Raw genomic sequence first — 24521 nt, forward strand, 5'->3', positions numbered from 1 at the left:
TGTCTATCATCCATTTGCCAATCAAAGAGTTTCTTAATGTATCTGCCTCTACCACAACCCAGGCAGGGCATTACATGCACCCACCACTCTCTGTGTAAAAACTTCACCTCTGACATCTCTCTACTCCAATCTACTGCCTGCTATGCTGCTGGTGTTTAGGGCAGTGATGAAGATCCTCCATCTCTGGCGGTGTTCAGGGCTTCCTTCATCAAGTCAGTAGCTTCCTCTCGGTTTTCACTACTGTCAGTCACCTGAGTGGAGATGCAGGAATTCTGTCACACCCAGATGTAAAAGGATTCTTCATTGCTGTTAGTGTAACAATTTTGTTTGACCAGTCAGGGTTGTTAGCCCTGAGCTGAACCCCCAAACCTGGAGAACCAGTAGACCTCTCTTTGTCTGGCCTCTACCCTTTGACCCTACCAACAGCCAAAGCTTAAAGACCTGACCCTAGCCAACATTGCTCTCTGGGTCACTGAGGCATGCAAGCCTCCAAACCACGACAAGGTGGTGGTCCTCTTGAAGCACCTCTGACATCCACAGCCTCTATATTTTCCAATCAGCTTAAAATTATACCCTTCGTATAAACCAGTTCCTCCTCTGGCTATCCACTGCATCAAAGTCTCTTATCATCTCTATCAACTGTATACTTCTAAGAAGTCACGTCTTATTCTCCTTCACTCCAGAGAGAAAAGCCCAAGCTTGCTCAACCTGTTATCATAATCCATACTCTCTAATCCAGGCAGCATCCTGGTAAATCTCTTCTGCACCCTCCCCAAAGCTTCCAAATCCTTCACTTAGCTTCCCTTTGTTGGACAACCTTTTCACGGATTTACCTGCAAGTTATTATCAGGTATTTATTCCTTTACTTTCTCCACTCCTCCGGCCCCTTCGTCATTTAAAACCCAGCTGTTTTCCCAGTTTTCCATTGCTATTTCCCTCCACTGATGCCGTCTGACTCACTGTTCCTCCAGTATTTTTGGCTTTTTTTTTGTTCCAGGTTTTATGGACCTAACAGATGAACTCTGTTTACTCTCCACAAATATAAGTACAAACCAGTGGTGAAGGCCATGCGCCAAGTTGCCACTGGGGAAAGAAAAAACACCACCTAAATGTCGGAGAAACTCAGTAGGTGAGGAGGGAAATGGACAGCCACTGTTTCAGATCTGACTCTCTCTCCTCTTTGTTTCTCAGTCTAAATGAAGGGTTTTGACATGAAATGTTGACTGTTCATTTCGCTCCACCGATGCTTCCAGACTGTTGAGTTCCTCCAACAATTTGTTTGCTTCTCCAGATTCCAATATCTGCAGTCTCTTTCGTCTCATTGCCTTGAAGCCCAGTTTATGCTGGTATCACTAACACTGATGACTCATCAAGCAGGAGGCACAGGAGTTTGTTGTGCCGTGGATCTCCAGATTGGGAATCTCTTTCTTTGCTGAACTGAGGGACAGACTCCCTTTCTGTTCCATTGGTTCCGGCCAGGTGACAACTCAACCCAAAGTATATCTTTCTCCTTTCAGCTCAAGTGAGCTGCTCTGCCCTCTCCCAATATTCATGTTTTAAGAACAGTAGAAATACAAATAGCAGCTAGCATTCCACTCCAATGAGAGAGATCAGGACCTGATCCTTTATCTCATCCAAACCTCCAACGGGTAGAGCAGATATGACTTGTCCACCTCTTAGAGAAGGAAGATGATGCAGATATGGCAATGGCTGCTCATTACTGGTTTTTCAGTGATTTCCCTCAGCACCAATGACTTTAATGAGATTGGGTTTGGTGCAACTTCTTTTCATTTATACTGACGCTTCAGAACAGGAGTAGACAATCCAACCCTTTGTGCACTTGCTGCTGGGGGCCACTTTTGGTTCCAATAACAGTAGCATTCATACCAGGAAAGGAACCAGCGCAAAGAGTTTAGAGACTTCCAATTTAATTCCAGTACCAATGGATTTATTGAGAGGGAGAATCCCATATTTCCATTCTGTGATCCCTCTACCTTCATTCTTTTCAGCTACTAAGAATCACCAACTCTCCAGAGGGGAAAATTCCACAAAATTACCATCCTCTGTCTGAAAATCCATAAGACGTAGGAGCAGAATTAGGCCATTCAGTCCATTGAGTATGCTGCACCATTCTATCATGGCTGATTTATTATCCCCCCCAACCCCATCCTCCTGCCTTCTCCCCATAAGATTTGACACCCTTACTAATGAAATACCTGTCAACTTCCTCTTTAAATATGCCAATGACTTGGCCTCCACAGCTGTCTGTGGCAATGAATTCCACAGATTCACTACCCTCCAGCTTAAGAAAATCTTCTTCATCTCTGTTCTAAGGGGACATCCTTGTATTCTAAGGCTGTGCCCCCTGGTCCTAGACTCCCACACTATAAGAACATCCTCTCCACGTCCACTATATCTAGCCCTTTCAATATTCAATAGGTTTCAATGAGATTCCATTCCCCCATCCCACCATCCTTCTAAACTCCAGTAGGTAGAGCCATCAAACACTCCTCATACGTTAACCCTTTCATTCCCGGGAATCCTGAGATCTTCCTCCATAGTTTGGACTGTCTAGCCTGTGGAACCTGTTCCCTTGGCATGTCAGATATCTCAGAACTTTGCTGAAGTCTCCACTTACTACAGATTTGTACAGACTTTCATTTATCTCTGTTACTTAGTTCCTTGTTGGGAGACCATTCTCAATTTGGATTAAACTGTTCTAACGAGGGCAGAGGATAAAGCCCTGATTAATCTGGACCATCTAAGTCCAGCTGAAGTGTCTCGGTGTGAAACACCAACTGTCCTTTCCTATAGCAGAGGCTGCCTGACTTTTTTTAACCTAAACCATAGTGGGTTTCTACACGATCATCAGTGACTGTTCTGTTTCTGCCTCCTCTCTCTTTCCCACCCAGGTTCCGCCTGATGTGTCAAATGATCATCGCCCACAAGCTCTTCGATTACATCGTCCTAGCTTTCATCTTCCTCAATTGCATCACGGTTGCACTGGAGAGACCCGAGATTAACCAGGGAAGCACAGTGAGTCACCCCTCAACTTTCGCCTGTAAAAAGTCCTACATCTTCATAAGCTCAGGTCACCCCAAAGATCCTGACAGCCTAAGATGTTTCTTTTGAAATGTAGTCGATACAGTGATGTAGGGAAGAGCCCACAAACAGCAACATGATAATAATCAGATAAACACACACACAAAATGCGAGAGGAACTCAGCAGATCAGGCAGCATCTTAGGAAATGAATAAACAGTCGATGTTTTGGGCCGAGACCCTCTTCAGAACTGAGGAGTTAGGGGGAAGATGCCAGAATAAAAAGGCGGAAGGGAGGGGAAGGAAGCCAGCTGGAAGGTGATGGGTGAAGCCAGGTGGGTGGGCAAGGTCAAGGGCCGCAGAACCAGGAATCTGATAGGAGAGGAGAGTGGACCATAAGAGAAAGTGAAGGAGGAGAGGACCCATGGGTAAGAAATAGGCAGAATAGAAGAAGTGAAAGGTCAGACTGGGGTATAGATGAAGGGACAGTGGAGGAAATTTGTTCACCAGAGGGAGAAATTGATATTCATGGCATCAGGTTGGAGAGTACCCAGATGGGACGTAGGTGGTGCTCCTCCACCCTGAGGGTGGCTTTATCTTGGCACAAAGCTTTGTTTTTGTCTTTGCCTTGGATTGACATGTTGGAACAGTAATGGGATTGTTCAGCCACGATAATACGTTTTCCTTGAGGCCAGTTGAAGTTAACCATGAGTGTAGAACCCTCAATGTTACTTTGGAACTTCTATGTCTATCAGAGGATGAAGATGGATGTTAACATTATATCCAAAACATCCAAAGATTCTGATGCAGGTTCTTGAACTGAATGTTGATAGTTCCTTTCCCTCCATGGATGCTTGGAAAGTTTCAAGGGCTAACTATCTTGGACAGACAGTAGAAAGAATTAGACCCATTGATGGAAAGACTGGTTATATTTATTTATTTAGAGATATAGCACAGAGTCCAGCACCTGCAGTCTCCTGTGTGGAGAATTTAGTAAGTTCTGCTGAGAGAGTTAAACGATACAAATTCCACACTGAGGTTGAGACAGTCTCTTTCTCTCCCTATTACAGAGGAGTGGAACAGGCTGCCAGCAGAAGTGATCAATACAGGTTCAATTATAACACTTCAGGGAAGTTTGGATAGGTGCATGGAGGGGAGGGGTATGGAGGGCTGTGGTCCAGGTGCAGGTGGGTGAGACCGGGCAGAAGACCGGGTAAGCACAGCCTAGGGCTAAAGGGCCTATCTCCATGCCATAGTACTTTATGACTATGAGGCCCCCATTAGTCAGGATGTTGCGTCCTCACTGTCTAAAAACGCAAGCCTGGCCAGTACGATACGGAGAGCAAGCTGTTGCCCACATAACAATCTCCCCCTCTCCAAGCACCTGATAAAACCAAAGGAACGGCAGAGACCAATACAGTCTGGCACCAGCTGCATCGCAGGAGTTGCCGGTCAGTGTTGAACTCATGCTTAGGGACTCCAGCTCTGGATTTTTCCCTCGGGGTTTACTCCTGGAGCCTTCCCATGAGTGGGTATTGCCCCAAGGCAGTGGAGGTTCAAGGTCAGAGTTTTCCTTCTCCTCGATGAGCGGCCAACCAGGGCTGATGAGGCCCCATCTGCCTGATCATGACTCCATGACTTAATTAAAAGCATGCATTTCTTTTCCACACTTTTGTCTGTCAATAGTTCGGCAAGATATAACCATGCCATTGATTCATTTTGTCTTCTCACTGAAAGCTGTTGTGTTTACATCAGATGCTTCATTGCCGTCACTGAAAACAGGGCATTGTTATTATCAAGACATGTTGCAACAGACAAATTATACACAGAGTCGCACAAACGGCAAATGATTGACTGGTAACCCTGATTCAGAGGGCTGAGGAATCAAAAACTAAAGGAGGTAGTGCAAGGCAAGTGGCCTGATTGGAAATTGAACTCAGGTCACTGGGTTGAAAGGCCAGCACTCTACCACCGAGGACTGTGAATGAACCCAATTGCAGAAACCGTGATAAAACAGGAGTTGGGGTGCAGATTTGAAAGCTAGTTTTGCTTTCCTTTAGCCAAGATGGGTAAAAGCAGGGAACTCGACCAGCTCAGAAATGTCGTAATCTAAACACAAATTCAGTAATCTAAGTTCTTGATGCACCAATAAGACCCAGAAATAAGACCATAAGATACAGAAGCAGAATTAGGCCATTTGGCCCATCAAGTCTGCTCCACCATTTCATCATGGCCGAACCATTTTCTCTCTCAGCCCCAATCTCCTGCCTTCTCCCTGTATCAGTCAAGAATCTAGCAACCTCTGTCTTAAATATACATGAAGACTTGGCCTCCACAGCTGTCTGCGGCAAAGAATTCCACAGATTCACCACTCCTTGGCTAAAAAATGGCAAGCGGACATCAAAAAACACAGAAAAGCCTCAAACCAAAAAAAAAATGCCAAGGCTCTTGCCACTTCCAAGATCACACTTTAAAACTGACATTCAATCATGGCTGAATTTCTTGTCCACTACTCCATCATCCCACCTTTTCCCTGTAATCCTTAACCTCCCAAACCAAAATATACCCAATGATTTGACCTCCCTTGCTATCTGTGGCAATGAATTCCACAGATCCACTACCCTCTGGCTGACAAAATTCCTCATTTCAGTTCAAAAGGGACATCCCTTAATTCTGAGGCTATGCCCTTGAATCCTAGATTCTCCTGCTAACTGGAACATTCTCTGTCCACTCAATCCGAGCCTTTCAGTATTCAAAGCTCAGAATGCATTTATCAAAGTATGTATGCTATAGACAGCCTTGAAATTCATCTCCTTACAGGCAGCCATGAGACAAAGAAACCCAATAGAGCCCATTAAAGAAAAGAAGACCATCAAAGCACCCAATGTGCAGGGGGAGAGAAACAAATCGTGCAAACAATAAAAGTAAGCAAGTAAAAACAGTAGGTTGCAGAGAGAGTGCTGCACTGTCTGAGATACCAAAGCTCTCTGTCCACATTTATGTGGATGAAACGAACAGTCTCAGGCCGTTACTTCAAGGCAGCCTAAATCCTTTGCAGCTGGCAGGGGCGTGCCAGGAGTGTGATGGAGTTCTCACCACCTGCCTGTTGTGCACAGATGTCACTGCTCAAGGAGCTGAATACATCATCTGGGATAAATTGGTTTAATCCATTGATGATCTGTCCACTTCCCTAAAGATTTGTTCCCACTGACAGACAGACAGAGAGATTAGCTTTATTTGTCACATGTGCATCAAAACATACAGTGAAATCCATCGTTTGCGTCAAATCAGCGAGAATTGCACTGGGCAGTTTGCAACTGTCGCCGTGCTTAGCGTCATAGAAAAGCACAGTTCAGAAGCAGGCCTTTCAGCCCATCTAGTCCATACTGAACCATTTAAACTGCCTGCTCCCATCGATCTGTGCCTGGACCACCCCTCCCACCAATGTACCTACCCAAACTTCTCTTAAACGTTGAAATTGAGCTTGCTTCTGACGTCAACATAGCATACCCGAACTTACTTACATTAACCCATAAGCCTTAGGAATGTGGGAGGAAACCAGAGCACCTGGAGGAAACCCTCGTATGCACCGGGAGAATGTACGAACTTCTTATCGACAGCGGCAGGAACTGATCCCCCTATCTCACTATGCTGACCACTAGCTAGTCACTTATCATACTTTTCTCTCTAATCCCCCCTTCCTTTATTCCCCACTCTGACTTCTCATCTGCCTATTATTTCCTCCTGAGTCACCTCCTCCTTCTGTTTCTCCTATTGTCCACTCTCCTCTCCAATCGGATTATTTCTTCTCCATTCCTTGACCTTTCCCACCCACCCGGCTTCACCCATCAGCTTCTGGTTATCCTCCTTCCCCTCCCCCACCTTTTTATTCTGGTTTCTTCTCCCTTCCTTCTCAGTCCTGAAGAAGGGTCTCAGTTAGAAATGTCGACTGTTTACTCTTTTCCATAGATGCTGCCTGACCTGAGCTGCTCCAGTGTACTGTGTGTGTTGCTTTAAAAACACAAACACGAGGAAATCTGCAGATGCTGGAAATTCTAGCAACGCACACACAGTCGACTGTACTACTTCCTGTAGATGCTGCCTGGCCTGCTGCGTTCCAGCAGCATTTTGTGTGTGTTATCTGCAGACTTTCTCATGTTTGTGATTTTCTCTCAACATACATACATTCTGAAGTTTAATGACTGTTAAAATTAAGCACAGTTATTGTAAGGAGATTTCTGTTTGACGTATTGGTCATCTGAACCTATTACAGATTGAATGGTAACCATTAACCCATCGTGTATGCCAAATGTCCTCAATGCTAGTTGAACTTCTCTTTTCGCAGGAGCGAATCTTCTTGAGTGTTTCCAACCACTTCTTCACTGCCATTTTCGTTGCAGAGATGACCCTAAAGGTAAGAACTATCCAAATCCCTGTCTATTCAATCACGTGCCCTGTTGGGGCAGCCTACCACCCTAGTAACACACGTAACCGTAGTGGAAGATTGAATGGTGAAGGCCCCCCTCCTTCTGAGGTGGTGAAATTTCATCACCACCCAAATGCTGGGTGAGGCCAGGTTCCAGTTGAGTCATTGATGCTGCTCGAGCTCAGGATGAGAAATGCAACCTCATGGAACCAGCTCGGTGACCGGGGAGGAAAAACAACTGGATTCCAACTGAAGAGTTCCAGCCAAAACGGCGTCGAGCTGCAGTCTCTGTTGATGTCATGGCTCAGACTTGGTTTGTGTTTTAGGTCTGTAGAGATGGTTCTGAGGGACACAGAAAGGAGTTAGGGGCCAGGTTAGGCTTTAGGGAGAGTTAGAGATCATGCCGGAGCCTAGGCCTCCACTTCACGAGGTGAATGTATGATGAAAATCACAACAAAATGCTGGAGGAACTCAGCAGGCCAGGCAGCATCAATGGAAAAGAGTAAACAGTCAATCCTTCGGGCCGAGACCCTTCATCAGGGCACTGAAGAAGGGTCTCGGCCCAACAAGTCGACTGTTTACTCTTTTCAATAGATGCTGCCTGGCCTGCTGAGTTCCTCCAGCATTTTGTTGTGATCTATACAGAAACGCACTCCGACATATGTCCACCTCATGGAGTGGAGGCCTAGACTCCGGCATGGCCTTTAACTCTGCCTAAAGCCTAACTCATTTCTGTGTCCCCCAGACCAATCCCTACAAACCTAAAACACTAACTAAGTCTGAGCCATGACATCGACAGAGACTGCAGCTCGGCACCATTTTGACTGGAACTCTTCGGTTGGAATCCAGTTGTTCTTCCTCCTCGGTCACCGAGCTGGTTCCACGAGATTGCATTTCTCATCCTGAGCTCGAGCAGACTCACTCAGCATAAGGATGAGAGACAGTACTGATGGGAGGCAGGCTTCAAGACAAATGCCCCATTTAGCTTCAAGTTGATTAAGCAAGATATTAGTGACCTAATTTACCATTAAAGTATAAAAGATCTTTTTCGTGCACTGAGCACAAGTTAAAGAGCCATTGCAAGTTGAAGGATTCAGTGCTGTCATGGAACATTGTTAGACCCTGGTACTTCTGTGACCCAACGTTTCTTTGGAAGTCAACAATGAGGCATAAAACTTATTGCTTGTGATTGTTTTATTAAGTGTCACAGGAGTGGAAAATACAATGGAGCTGAGAGAACAAAAAATAAGGAAGAAGCAATTAAAGTCATCTCATATTCAGTGTAGCAATAACATAAATCCCAGCGATAAACCCATAAAATAGCCAGATTCAAGATGCGTGACGCCTGCTACAGAAAACTAAGAGCAAACTACCTGAAGCAACTGAAAATTCACGGAACATTTACATGTATATCAAAGTTCAAAGTACATTTATTATCAAAGTATGTATATATTATACAACCTTGAGATTCATCTCCTTGCAGGCAGCTACAAAACAAGAAACCCAAAAGAACAAATTAAGTAAAGGAAGACAGTCAAACACCGAATATGCAGAGAAAAAGACAAATCATGCAAACAATTAAAGCAAGCAGATAATGTTCAGAACTGAGTCCACTATGAGAGTCCGTCCACAGACCCTTAGTTCAAAGCAGAGCCAAGTAAACGACGGCGGAGCAGTGAGCTGAAATGGGCCGTCCCCCGCCGTGAGTAGGTGATTATTTAAAATAACAAGCAAGCACAGGAAAGTTAAACAATTCCAAACCCCAATCCAACAACACAGAGTCATACTGCACAGTAACAGTTCCTTGACCACTGAATCTGTGCTAACCATCAAACATCCATTAACACTAATCCTGCTACTTACTTACTGCCCATTATGCCACTGGCGTTGAGAGCAGCAATGAAAGTCCTCCATCTCTGTCTGTCCTTGGCCAGCCAATTTTAGTCCCAGTCTTGATGGTGTTCAGGGCTTCCTTCGTCATGCCTCTTGGTTTTCACTCCTGTCAACCATGCAAGTCCCTGGTGGCGACTCAGGAATACCGTCACACTCAGACGGAGAAGGGTTCTTCATTGCTGTTTCAGTAACAATTTTGCTTGACCAGCCTGAGTTGTTAGTCCTGAGCTGAACTCCTGAACCTGGAGGACCAGTGGACCTCTCTTAGTCTGGTTCTTACCCTTTGACCTATTTGACATGGGTGACCCTACGAAGACCCAAAACGTAAATCCCTGAAACATACACAAAATGCTGGTGGAACCCAGCAGGCCAGGCAGCACCTATGGAAAAGAGTACAGTCAACGTTTCAGGCCGCAACACTTTGACAGGACTGACTCCAGACAACATTGAGGCATGCAGGCCTCAAAACCATGACAAGATTGTAGTTCTCTTGGAGGAATAATTCTACATTGATCCCATTTTATTCTCTCCACATTCCAGTCAACTCCCCCCATCCCAAATTCTGCCATTCATCTAAACCCAACTTGGGCTCCCAACTTGGGGTCCACGGAGCCGTCAGTGGATGGTAGAGGTCCATGGCATTCAAAAGGTTGGGAGCCCCTGATCTGAACACTAGGGGCAATTCAAAGTGGCCATGTAATCCTCCAACCTACATTTCTTCTGGGTGTGGAGTGCCTGGACAAAACCCGTAGAGTCACTGCAGGCACCACATCAACACCTTCACAGGCCAGGGTTGATCCTAGGTTGCCGGACCTGGAGGCAGCAGCTCCAGCTGTCCCACCCTCCTGTGTGTCACATCCCTGAGATGCCCCTGTCTGCTTCCACCCTGGTCATGTCTGCTAGGTAACGAAGGGAGGAGCGTTCGCTGTTAACTGCCAGTAGTTGCCAGGAGAGCTTGCGTGCTAACATGCATTGAGTTGTGGGTTCAACTCCCTACTGTTGAGTCTTATCAAGCAGGCTGACCTGTGGTAAGCGTAGTGCTGAGGGAGTGCTACTCTGTTGCCACGGTAGTACTGAGGGAACGTTTCCCCATTGGAACAGAATTAGTGAGAGAGCGATGTACTGTCAACGATCAGAGTTAGGTACAGTGGCGCTGCCTGAAGGACAGAGCCGAGGGAGCACTGTATTTTCCCAACGGCAGTCCTGAGGGAAAGCCACACTAATGGAGTGGCAGTACCAGGATTATTGGACTGTCGGAGAGGCAAAATTGGGAATTAAAAACAAGTGCTGGAGATTCTCAGCAGGGAATAGGCCAGTCACAAGCTATTGGGCATGCTATGTTGGTGCCAGAAGCATGGTGACACTTCAGAAACAGAATCAATATCAGATTGATTATCTCTGACATACATGAGATTTGTTGTTTTGAAGTCCAGTACATAAAATATACTAAATGTAAATTGCAATAAGATATATATATATATATATACATACACACACACACAATTTAAACAAGTAGTGAAATAAGAGAGCAAGAACAGTAAGGTAGTGTTCATGGGTTCATTGTCCGTTCAGAAATTAGATGCCAGAGAGGAAGAAGCTGTTCCTAAAATGCTGAGTGTGTGTCTTCAGGCTCCTGTACCTCCTCTTTGATGGTGGTAAAGAGAAGCAGACGTGTCCTGGGTGGTGAGGGTCCTTACCTTTTAGAGGCATCTCCTTTTAAAGGTGTTCTTGTTGGTGGAGAAGCTAGCGCCCATGATGGAGCTGGCTGAGTCACTTGTGGTCTGCCCCCAGCACTTCTTAGACTGTGTTGGTTGTGGAATCAATGCATTTCACTGTATATTCAAAGGTTAAAAGTAATTTATTATCTTTCTTTCTTTTTAAATCTTTTTATTAATTTTCAAACATAAGCAAAATAACAATGGTAATACAGAGAGATTGGGAATACATAGTTAATAAACAAGTATAAGCTATAGATAATACAAATGTACTAAGCCTCCCAAACTCTTGATGTATTTAACATGAATGAAAAAAAACCTAAATTAGAAATGAAAAAAAAAACACTAAACTAAACAAAGCTGGGCTATTACTTTACAACAGATATAATCAATAATGTCAATAACTCCGTTCCTTTATAGTAATTTATTATCAAAGTGCGTATGCATTACCGTATACAACCCTGAAATCCATTTTCTTGCGGGCATTCACAGTGAACGCAACAGACGCAATAGAGTCAATGAAAGACCGCTCCCAACAGGATGGACAAACAACCAATGTGCAAAGGACAACAAACTGTACAAATACATAATGAGAGGAAGAAAAATAATAATAATAATAAATAAATATGCAATAAATATTGGAAAATGAGTTGTCAAGTCCTGGAAAGTGAGTCTGTAGCTTGGGAGAACAGTATGTTTCGATGTACATGTGACACATAAAGGTAATCTTTTCTTTAAAGACAATCCATTATCTGCAGAGTTTGTTTGATCGTCAGAACTAGGATGTGCTAATACTGTTGGAGACCTGTTATTCCATGAGTGATACGCTGCTGAAGTTAGAAGGACACATTGAACCAAAGTTTCATCTGCCCTCTCAGATGAACATAAAAGATTCAAGTTTATAACAAACTTGAGAAAATCTGCAGACGCTGGATATCAACGCAACACACACAAAGTGCTGGAGGAACTCAGCAGGCCAGGCAGCATTCATGGAAAAGAGTAAACAGTTGCCGTTTCTGGCCGAGACCCTTCTTCAGGATCTGTTTATGTTGACTGTTTAGTGATATTGGCTGAGGGGTATATGATAGCTCAGAACCCCAACTCTTCCGCTCAAAGCTTTGTGCAATCTTTCTAGGTGGCTTGGTTTAATAACACTACACCACAAAGATTTTGCTTCCTGACCACACTTGGGTGTAGTTTTGGGCTGCTGGTCATGAAAATCGCCATGAAATTTCCCTATCACCCACATTTTAAAAATTACCTTTATCTGTCACTCCAATTCATAATTCAAGTCAGAATAATTGATTCCAAGATTATGAAAGGCATTCTTGTTGGTCCACAAATCAATCAGGTCATTAGTGACAGGCAATTCGAAGAACTTCTGTTGGGACCAGAGAAAATCGCATGGAAGGCATTCAAGGATGCAGCTGAAAATTCAATGTACATGCAGCTGTTTGACAATGTGCTTCAAGCACACAAAACCATGAAGTGCAACATGTCATTGAAGATTCACTTTCTGCATTCCCATTTAGACTTATTCCCTGCAAATCTTGGTGCTGTCAGTGATGAGCGTGGTGAAAGGTTTCACCAGGACATTGCGGACATGGAGAAACGGTATCAGGGCAACTGGAATCCATCAATGCTGTTTGCTTATTGTTGGACACTTAGGCGAGAAGCCTCAATCACTGAATACAAATGAAAATCATCAACAAAACACTCTTAGCTTAGTTGAACTATTGCAAAGCATCAGCACCATTATGCAATTAAACACATCATATTCATTAAAAGTTAATTTCTTGTTTCTCCAAATTCCAACGTGATACAAGTAGTCTGAACTTATATTTGTATTCTGCTTCAAACGATCTATCATAAACAAAGGAACATTCTGAGGATGCAAAACCTGAAAAGATTTGCTGTCCAGTGTGATGTACCAAAAAGATAGCAGCTGCTGGGGTTCTAGGCCCCTTTCATGATGATACCATCACAATTATTCTTCTCCAGATAGTTTCACTCTCAAGTGACTCTTGCTCTTGATGTTTCTTAGGTCGTCTCTCTGGGGTTTTACTTTGGCAATGAAGCATACCTGAGAAGCAGCTGGAACATTCTGGACGGATTCCTGGTCTTTGTCTCCCTCATTGACATAGTCGTGTCCCTGGCCTCTGCAGGGGGAGCCAAGATCCTGGGCGTACTCCGGGTGCTAAGGCTTCTCCGTACACTGCGTCCCCTCAGGTACAGCAAAGAAATACATCAGGGCCTAGTTGAATCAAGGATTGTTGAGATGTAATGCATTGGGTTGTAATGCTATCATTTTCCATTCTTCTCCATAAAGCAGCAATTTTGGTTTGAATTACTGATTGAAGTTCCGTCTACAATTCTTATTTATTGATTAATTTATTTATTGAGGTACAGAGCAGAATAGGCCCTTCCGGCCCTTCAAACCGTACTGCCCAGCAACCCTCGACTTAAGCATGGCCTAATTATGGGAAAGTTTACAGTGACCAGTTAACCTACTAACCAGTACTGTGGGAGGAAACTGGAGCACTCAGAGGAATCCCAAAATTCTCTACATTCTTACAAGCTAATTAATATCTTCCCGGTATGTAGGTGACCAGAACTGTATATAGTACTCCAAATTTAGTCTTATGAATGTCTTGTACAACTTCAGCATAGCTTTCCATCTCCTGTACTACATGCCCTGATTTATGAAGGCCAATGTGCCAAATGTTCTCTTTATGACCCTATTTACCTGTGATGCCACCTTTGCAGCCATTTTTGGCAACCTTTGCACAGTCTTAAAGAACTCCATCCTGGACTCTCTGCTTTTTTTCCGATGGTGGTCTAGAGCAAACCATTCATGCTGGGTATAACTTCTCAGTTCAGATATCCATCTGATCGATCACTTTATGCTTACTCTGGAGGTTAATGGAGAAAATGAGGTTAAAAGAAAATCAGCCATTATTGAATGACGGAGCAGACTTAGTGGGCAATTGCCTAATCCTGCTCCTATGTACTGTATATCTAATGGGCTTGTGATCTTAACCCTCACTGTCAAATCTTTATAGATAATACCTGAGAATTTAATTCTGATTATGTAAAAAAGATTGTTTACAAGTTCTAACAAATGTGCCACCTGCAATCTTGCTCTCCTTCCTCTTGTCTTTCCTTAGGGTCATTAGTCGAGCACCAGGCTTGAAGCTGGTTGTTGAAACCCTTATTTCCTCCCTAAAGCCGATCGGGAACATCGTCCTCATTTGCTGTGCTTTCTTCATAATCTTTGGGATTCTGGGAGTCCAGGTGAGGAAGACATTTTCTCTGCCACTCTGGAATCTCAGCTTAAAAGTCTGCTACGCGGTAAAATTAAAATCCATGGCAGAAGATGCAATAATCTCATTTGTACTACTAGATGCAGAATGGCCAGAGTGAACAGTTAAACATTTCTATTGCTCCGAATTTCACGTTATGATGTGTTTCGGGTTTCTGGCTGCTCCTTTTTTGTCGCTATTTTGTGCGATGTTGATCAGGGCAGATTGGCTCTGTGGCCTAAAGTTAATGAACAACACAGAGCTAGATTGAACTGAGCTGAACTGAATATGTCTGGATTGATTTGATGACTTGTGGTTTGATGTTTTACATTCTTTGTTTTTCACGCTTATTTTTTGCCTTTGCCGTTTGCATGATTTGTTCCTTTTTTTTAGTGTTGGGGGTTTGATGTTTTTCTTTGAGCAGGTTCCATGGTTTTCTTTCTTGGTTTCATGGCTGTCTGAGGGAAGATGACTCTCAGGGTTGAATACTGTATATATACCTGGATAATTAATGTACTTTGAATCTTTGACATAATAATTGTGGACCCCCTTGATCAGCAGTGGTATAAAGTTCTGCCAAATCATTTGTTGGTTGGGATGAGTTTTTCTCTGAACTTGGCAATTTAATTGAAAACATTTCATCACCATGCACAATGGAATGTGAGGTGTCCTCCGAATGTCTGGCCTTTATATACTTTTCAATCAGCTGATTGGATGTCATTTCAGAAACGCATTTGTGATGTGGTGAGGAACTCTTGTCACTGATTGGCTGTGTGGCAAACTTCATACGTTGTGGGCTGGAATTCTGCGCCTCGGTGTTGGGGATGTTGGGAGAGCGTGCTAATTTGAATTACTTCAGTTACGCTGTGAGAGGATTTTGTGGAACCCGTGCTGATAACACTTCTTCAGTGCCTTCCCACCACTGAGCACATCTACACAGAGCATTATTGCAGGAAAGCTGTATCCATCATCAGAGGCCCCCACCACCCAGGTCATAATTGGTGCTGCCATCAGGGAAAAGGTACAGGAGCCTCAGGACTCACACCACCAGGATCAGGAACAGTTATTACCCCTCACCCATCAGGCTCTTGGACTAAAAGGGTAACTTCACTCAACTTCACTTGCCCCATCATTGAAATGTCCCCACAACTTATGAACTCACTTTCAAAGACTCTTCATCTTATGTTCTCAACATTTATTGCTTATTTATTTATTATTGTTATTTCTTCCTTTTCATATTTCTACAGTTTGTTATCTTTTGCAGACTAGCTGAATACCCCAGGTTGGTGCAGTCTTTCATTGATTGTATTATGGTTATTATTCTATAATGGATTTATTGAGTAGGCCCACAAGAAGATGAATGTCAGGGCTGTATATGGTGACATATATGTGCTTTGATAATAAATTTACTTTGAGCATTCTACTTTAGGTATGCTGTGGCTCAGGAGCCCGCTGGAGAGTAGTAATGCGATCACTCCAGTTGAGTATGATGCTTGTGTGTGGCTTTGTTTAACGTGGGGAGGCTGATGCACGGGCAGCCACCACATGAAGGGTCTGGCCCAGGACCCCATATTATGGCATGCAAGACGACTGGGGATCCTTCACTACTGCCTCCGTCTTCACTGCCATTGTAATACGCCATCATCTTCCAGCACACCGTTGAGTACTCGGTTGGATCGCTCTTTGTCTGGAACTTCCCCATTGACCTTACCACCACCAGTGACCCTACCAGGAGCTAAGCTCCAGGCGGTAGCACTCGTGGGATCTCAGGAACCCTCAAGCCTCTCCTCCAGCCTCTATGATCCTTGGAGAAGGCAGGAGAGTGGATATCACTGTTATTTGAAGCTTTGATCTTTGGCAATTCTTTTCCCCAAACAGGCGAAGGCTGCACTGGCACCTTGAAAGCAATGGTGAATTTTGTCACTGCTCTCTGCCTTTTCAAGGCTGGAGATTGCTCACTGTCAGTCTGCAGTACACAAGTGAAAGCAGAACGAAATGATCGTTTCCCCAGATCCGATGCTGCATTAAAATAAAACAATAAGCATTAAAAAAAATACAATAAATATAAAAGCAATCCTATGAAACACAATGTACAAGTAGCTGTTGGGTGTGGCCGTTTATACATAATATTAGTTTATATACTGTACATTGACTGATCGTATGTGCATAAAGTGACACGGGGTGCAGGAGTATCTGAGCATGAGGTGACTCTGACAGAAAATGATAAAGTGACAAGGTAACTCCTGGCAAGAGGAACTCGCCTAGGTAGAAGCAGGGCACATGACAACGCACTAGTACAGGGACTGTGTCAGTGAAAGTATGAGGTGTGGACTGCACATTCAGTGGCCACTTTATTAGGTACCCCCTGTACCTGATAAAGTAGCCAATGAGTGTATGTTCATGGTCTTCTGCTGCTGTAGCCCATCCACTTCAAGGTTTGATGTGTTGTTCGCTCAGAGAAACTCTTCTGCTGTCGTAACACGTAGTTATTTGGGTTACTGTCACCTTCCTGTCAGATTAAACCATTCTGGCTATTCTCTCTGACTTCTCACTAACAAGGCATTTTCTCCAACAGAACTGGGTTTTTTTTTTGCACCATTCTCTGTAAACTCCAGAGATGGTTATGATGAAAATCCCAGAAAATCAGCAGTGTCTGACATACTCAAACCACCCCATCTGGCACCAACAGTCATTCCACGGTCAAGGTCACTTAGATCACATTTCTTCCCCATTCTGATATTTGGCCCGAACAACAACTGAGCCTCTTGACCACGTCTGCATGCGTTTATGCATTGAGTTGCTGCCACGCGATTGGCTGATGAGATATTTGCACTTACAAGCAGGTGTACCTAGTAAAGTGGCCACTGAGTGTACTTACGCTTACCGTCCCTTTGTTTAACTAGCAAATTAAGGTCACCAAAAGTAACAGCCCATTCAATTATCAGCTTGGAAATCACTATTACATTGTGGCTGCTTATCATTGTTGTCAGCAACAGTGGGAATTTAGAAAGATCTTTACCTAAATGCGCCCTGCCTTAAGCTTGACCTTGGTGTCGGTAATGGCTTTGATTGCTAAAAGCACGGCAAGTACCAGGTTTGCTCTCCCTCATTATATATGCATTTGGATATCTGCACCACTGGTTCCATAAATGGGAATTGATTCACACTGTATGGTGTTTTAGCTTAAGGTTAATGACTTGAGAAGAACTGCTAATTATATTTAAGGCTACAGCTATAATTTTTGATGCATTGACAGTGAAAATGCTTGACCCATTGAGACGGATTTATGGCTTTTATTAAATCCTTTTGCTTTAGAGCAATTTGCCTTTCGATGGATAAGGTTAGTAATGAGAGGAGATGGCCCTCCCTCAAAGAGGGGACATTTGACAACTGTGGTAATGTGTAAGATTACCTGTGGCACGGGGTCTTACAAGCTTTGATCATTGATTATTTATTTATTTATTGAGATACAGCACAGAATAGGCCTTTCCGTCCCTTCAAGCAATCCCCCAATTTTAACCCTAGACAATTTACAATTACCTATTAGCCTACCAACCTGGTACGTCTTTGGAATGTGGGAGGAAACCAGAGCACCCAGAGGAATCCCATGCAGTCACGGGGAGAACGGGAATTGAACCTAGGTCACCTGTACTGTAAAGCATTGTAAGACCATAAGATATAGGAGTAAAGCATTGTAAGACCATAAGATATAGGAGCAAAAGTAGGCCGTTCAGCCCATCGAGTCTGCACTGTCATGTAATCATGGCTGATCCAATTCTTCCAGTCATCCCCACTCCCCTACTTTCAACCCATACTCTTTGTGTGCCTTGGTTAAGCAAGAACCTATCTATCTCTGCCTCAAACGCACCCAATGATTTGGCCTCCACAGCCACTCATGGCAACAAATTCCACAGATTTACCACCGTCTGACTAAGGTAATTTCTCCACACTTTTTCTCATTCACAATTTCTCCTTCAATCCTGAAGTTGTGTCCTCTTCTACCACGGGAGATAACTTTGCCATATATAATCTGTTCAGGCCTTTTAACGTTCAGAATGATTCTCTGAGATCCCCCCTCATTCTCCTGAACTCCAAGGAATACAGCCCAAGCACTGCCAAACATTCCTCATATGTTAACCCTCTCATTCCTGGAATCATTCTCATGAATCTTCTCTGAACCCTCTCCAATATCAGTACATCCTTTCTAAAATAATGAGCCCAAAACTGCACACAATACTCCAAGTGTGGTCTCACAAGTGCCTTATAGAGCCTCAACATCACATCCCTGCTCTTATATTCTATACTTCTAGAAATGAATGCCAACATTGCATTTGCCTTCTTCACAACCAACTCAACCTGGAGATTAACCTTTAGAGTACCTTGCACAAGGATTCCCAAGTCCCTTTGCATCTCTGCATTTTGAATTCTCTCCCCATCTAAATAATAGCCTGCCCGTTTATTTCTTCCACCAAAGTGCATGACCATACACTTTCCAACATTGTATTTCATTTGCCACTTCTTTGCCCATTCCCCTAAATGATCTAAGTCCCTCTGCAGGCTATTTGTTACCTCAATACTACCCGCTCCTTCACCTATCTTTGTATCATTGGGAAATCTAGCCACAGATCCATTAATACCACAGTCCAAATCATTGACATAAATCATAAAAAAGAAACGGTTCCAACACCAACCCCTGTGAAACTCCACTGGTAACTGGCAGCCAGCCAGAATAGGATCCCTTTATTCCCACTCTGACCAGTTTTCTGCCGACCAGCCAATGCTCCACCCATGCTAGTAACTTCCCTGTAATTCCATGGGCTTTTATCTTGCTAAGCAGCCTCATGTGCAGCACATTGTCAAAAGCCTTCTGAAAATCCAAGTATACCACGTCTACTGCATCTCCTTTGTCTACCCTGCTTGTAATTTCCTCAAAGTATTGCAGTGGGTTAGTCAGGCAGGATTTTTCTTTCAGGAAGCCATGCTGGCTTTGGACTATCTTGTCATGTGCCTCCAGTACTCTGAAATCTCATCCCTAACAATCAATTCCAACAACTTCCCAACCAGTGATGTCAGGCTAACAGGTCTATAGTTTCCTCAACACACACAAAATGCTGCCTGGCCTGCTCTGTTTAAATTTCCAGCATCTGCAGATTTCCTTGTGTTTGCTCTATAGTTTCCTTTCTGCTTTCTCACTTTCTCACCCTTCTTAAATAGCGGAGTAACATTTGAAAATTTTCAGTCATCTGATACAATGCCAGAATCTATCAATTCTTGAAAGATTGTTGTTAATGCCTCCGCAATCTCTCCAGCTACTTCCTTCAGAATCCAAGGGTGCATTCCATCAGGTCCAGGAGATTTATCCACCCGCAGAACATTAAGCTTCCTGAGCACCTTCTCAGTCGTAATTTTCACTGCACAAGCTTCACTTCCCTGACACTCTTGAATGTCCAATATACTGCAGATGGCTTCCACTGTCATCTCTGCCATCTCTCATTGGTCCTATATCTACCCTCGACTCTCTTTTACCCTTTATATACTTAAAAAAAGCTTTTAGTATCTTCTTTGATATTAGTCGCCAGCTTCCTCTCATAATTCATCTTTTCCTTCCGAGTGACCTTCTTAGTTTCCATCTGCAAGTTTTTAAAAGCTTCCCAATCCTCTATCCTCCCACTAGCTCTGGCTTCCTTGTATGCCCTCTCTTTTGCTTTTACTTCATGCTAACCACTACACTACCGTGCCACCCCAATTAAATTGGTGCAAAATCTCAAATATTTCAACAGAGGTACGTTGAAGCTGGAAAAAAGAAGCAAATATTACTGATGCTATACAGTAGACCGGAAGACACAGGATCAGAATTAGGCCATTTGGCCCATCGAGTCTGCTCCACCAATCATGGCTGACCCTTTTCTCCCCTCCTCAGCCCCACTCCCCGGCCTTCTTCCCGTAGCCGTGTCCAATCAAGAACCTATCAAGCTCTGCCTGAAGTACACCCACCTACCTGGCCTTCACAGCTGCCTGTGGTTATAAATTCCACAAATACTCCACTTTCTGGCTAAAGAAATTTCTCCACACCTCTGTTTTAAATGGATGCCCCTCTATTCTGAGGCTGTGCCCTCTTGTCCTAGAAAGATTTCTTTCCACATCGACTCTGTCTAAGCCTTTCAACATTTATAAGGTTTCAGTGAGATCCCCCCCCCATGCTTCTAAATTCCAGCAAGTACAGACCCAGAGCTATCAAATGTTCCTTGTAAGATAACCCCTTCATTCCTAGAATCATCCTTGTGAACCTCCTTTGAATTCTCTCCAATGCCAGCCCAAAACTGTTCACAATACTCAAAGTGAGGCCTCACCAGTGCCTAATATAGCCTCAGCAGCACATCCCTGCTCTTGTATTCTGGACCTGTTGAAATAAATACTAACATTGAATTTGCTTTCCTCTCCACTGACCCTACCTACAAGTTAACCTTTAGGGAGTTCTGCACAAGGACTCCCAAGTCCCTTTGTATCTCGGATTTTTGGATTTTCTCTCCACTTAGAAAATAGTCTCCACATTTACTTCCACTACCAAAGTGCATGACAATGCATATAGTAGCATTGTATTTCATTTGCCACTCTCTTGCCCATTCTCCTAATCTGTCTAAGTCTTTCTGCAGCTTATCTGTTTCCTTAACACTACCTGCCTCTCCACCAATCTTCATAGCATCTGCAAACTTGGCAACAAAGCCATCTATTCCATCATCTAAATCATTGATATACAACATAAAAAGAAGCGGTCCCAACCCAACCCCTGCAGAACATCACTAGTCACTGACAGCCAACCAGAAAATGATCTTTTCATTCCCACTTGCTGCCTCCTACCAATCAGCCAGTGCTCCAACCATGCCAGTAACTTTCCTGTAATACCATGGGATCTTAACTCAGTAAGCAGCCTCATGTGTGGCACCTTGTCAAAGACCTTCTGAAAGTCCAAATATACAACATCCATTGCATCCCCTTTATCTATCCTACATGTAATCCCCTCAAGGAATTCCAACAGGTTCATCGGGCAACATTTTCCTTTAAGGAAACCATACTGATGTTATCCTATTTTGTCCTGTGTCACCAAACACTCCATAACTTCATCCTTAACAATTGACTCCAACACCTTCCCAACCACTGAGTTCAGGCTAACTGGTCTATAATTTCCTTTCTGCTGCCTTCCTCCTTTCTTAAAGAGTGGATGACATTTGCAATCTTCCAATCTTCTGGCACCATGCCAGAGGCCAATGATTTTTGAAAGGTCATTACTAATGCCTCCACAATCACTACCACTACCTCTTTCAAAACCCTAGGATGTAGATCATCTAGTCCGGGTCACGTTTAGATTTTTGAGTGCCTTCTCTATTGTAATAGTAACTGCACTCACTTCTCTTCCCTCACACCCTTCAATACCTGACACACTGCTAGTGTCTTCCACAATGAAGACTGAAGCAAAATACTCATTTAGTTCATCTGCCATCTACTCGTCCCCTATTATTATTTATCCAGCCTCATTTTCTAGTGGTCCTATATCTGCTCTCATCACTAGATCTGAAATGGTAAAATTGGTTTATTACTGTCATCTTTATCAAGTTTCACCCTACAGGTCATGGGTTGAGGGTGAAAGGTGAAATATTTAGAGAGAACATGAGGAGAACTTCTTCACTCAAGGATGCTGAGAGTGTGGAACGAGTTGCCAGCAGATGTGCTGGATATGGGTTCAATTCCAACATTTAAGAGAAGTTTGGATAAGTACATGGATTTGGAGGTCAGTGGTCCAGGTGCAGGCCCAAGGGACTAGGCAGAATAATAGTTCAGCATGCACTAGATGGGCCAAAGGGCCTGGTTCTGTGCTTTAATGCTCTGTGACTGAGGGCACTACAGGAAAAACTTTATTTTGCATGCTATTCCTACAAACCATTTTATCACATCAGTACATTGAGGTAGTCCAAGGAAAAGCAATGGCAGAATGCAGACATTGTGTTACCGTACAGAAAAGGTGCAGAACAGATGTAAGGCCATGACAGGTTGCTTATCATTGATTAGATAAGAGTCCATCTTATCCAGGAGGTCTACTCAGTTGTCTTATAACAGTGGAATAGTGAGCCTGTTGGTACATTTCCAGACTTTTGTATCTTCTGCCTGATGGGACAGCGAAGAAGAGAGGATGTCCTGGGTGATAGGGAATGTTGATTTGGCTGCCTGCTTTTCTGAGGCAGCAAGACGTGTAGATAAAGCCCATGGAAAGAAGACTAGTTTCTGTAATATACTGAGCTGCGTCCACAGCTGTCTGCATTCCCTGTGGTCTCATGCAGAGCGGTTGCCATCCCAAGCTGTGATGCATCTGAATAGGATGATTTCTATAAAATATGGGTGTGGGTTGGGGGGTGGGAACATGTTGAATTTCTTCATCCCTGAGGAAGTAGAAGCGCTGATGTATTTTCTAGTCCATACTGGAGATGTGGAAGTACCAGCAAGATCTGGCACATCCATGGGCAGAGAAACAGTTGTCTCATCTGCAAAGTCGTCTTTATAAGTCATTAAATTTTAACGTTGTTTAATGTTGTTACTCTCTTCAGCATCGATGAGTACTTGCAGCATTTTTAAAAATAAATCAGTAAAATACAGAACAAACCAGGTAAAGTTCTCAATCAATAATGCCACTTTTTTCCCTCATTTTTGCTAGTGGATTTATTACCAAGCGGAAATGGCTGACAATAGGGCATAATTTTAAGGAGATTAAGGATTTAAGGAGCATAGTATGGGGGGATGTCAGAGGTAAGATTTTTACACAGAGAGTTGGGGGTGCATGAAGCACCCTGCAGGGTGTTGGTAGAGGTAGATACATCACGGATAGACACATGGATGATAGAAAAGTGGGGAGCTATGAGGAGGATAGGGTTAGATTGGTATTAGAGTAGGTTAAAAGTTTGGCACAATATCATGGTCTGATATTGTTCAATGTTGAATAAGATTGTGTACGGTACATCGAATCTGTCAGAGCTTAAAGCGAGCATAATAGTGTCTTACCAACTCACTGAGGGGATAATTATCTTCTCCATGCTCAGTGAAGGAAAGTTCTTTATGTTTCCAAGTGCCTGTGTAATCGTAGAACCCATTAGATGTATTTTACAAGTTTAGGTTCAACCTAGCTCGATTGAATACAACCTTAGTGGAGAGAAAACCAGACTTTCAGATCTTTCCTAACATAAACAGTAGCTTGATAGTCATTCAGCGTGGAAACAGGCCCTCCATCCTAACTCATAGTTGTCTCTTTTCCATCCATTGGAGATATATCAGGAGCACTGCATATTCAGGGCCCTTAGCACTGTCAGTGATCCCTCCCATCTGTCCAACAATCTCTTTGGCCCCTACCATAAGGTAGGAGGGACCGTAGCATTAGGACAAGCACTGAGTTGGGGCAAGTGAAGTTGATAGAAGTTATCCCCTTTGGTTCAGGAGCCTGATGGTTGAGGAGTAATAGCTGTTCCTGAACCTGCTGTTGTGGATCCTAAGGGTCCTGTACCTTATTCCTGATGGCAGCCACGAGAAGAGAGCATGGCCTGGGTGGTGGTGGGGGGGTGTCCCTGATAATGAATGCTACTTTCCTGCAACAGCACCCTGTGTGGATGTGCTCAGTGATGGGGAGGCATTTTCCCGTGCCGTATCCACTACCTTTTGCAGGATTTTCCATTCAAGTGAGTTGGTGATCCCATACCAGGCTGTGATGCGGGGGGACTAAACACACAGCCTTCTGGTGCACCCCTGCTGATGGAGATTGTGGAGGAAATGTTGCCAATCTGACTGACTGGGGTCTGCAAGTCTGCAAGTGTGGAAATTGAGGACCCAATTGCACAAGGAGGTATTGAGGCAATGGTTTTGAAGCTTATTGTTTGGTTTTGAGGCTATGATGGCATTGAATGTCAAGCTGTAGTCAATAAAGAACATTCTGTTGCATGCACCTTTGCTGACCAGATATTCCAGGGCTGAGTGAAGAGCCATTGAAACGACATCTACTGTGCCATTTGGATGATACTGGCTGATAGTTATTGAGGCAGATTGACACTTTTTTCTGAGGTACCAGTGTAATCGAAGCCTGCTTGAAGCAGGTGGGTCCCTCAGACTG

The 24521-nt window shown here is 43.7% G+C and overlaps 1 protein-coding gene across 2 annotated transcripts in view; it reads left to right on the top strand.

Moving 5' to 3' along the window:
• The window catches only part of LOC140719391 (voltage-dependent T-type calcium channel subunit alpha-1I-like), a 542293-nt gene that overhangs the window by 400019 nt on the left and 117753 nt on the right, over nt 1-24521 (top strand). For both annotated transcript variants that reach the window (XM_073034006.1, XM_073034007.1), the window contains exons 17-20: nt 2913-3036; nt 7387-7455; nt 13120-13304; nt 14243-14369. In XM_073034006.1, coding sequence (XP_072890107.1) covers nt 2913-3036; nt 7387-7455; nt 13120-13304; nt 14243-14369 — 505 coding nt within the window. The remainder of the gene's footprint in view (nt 1-2912; nt 3037-7386; nt 7456-13119; nt 13305-14242; nt 14370-24521) is intronic.

This window comes from Hemitrygon akajei, chromosome 31, assembly GCF_048418815.1.
Source record: "Hemitrygon akajei chromosome 31, sHemAka1.3, whole genome shotgun sequence".
Lineage (NCBI taxonomy): Eukaryota > Metazoa > Chordata > Chondrichthyes > Myliobatiformes > Dasyatidae > Hemitrygon > Hemitrygon akajei.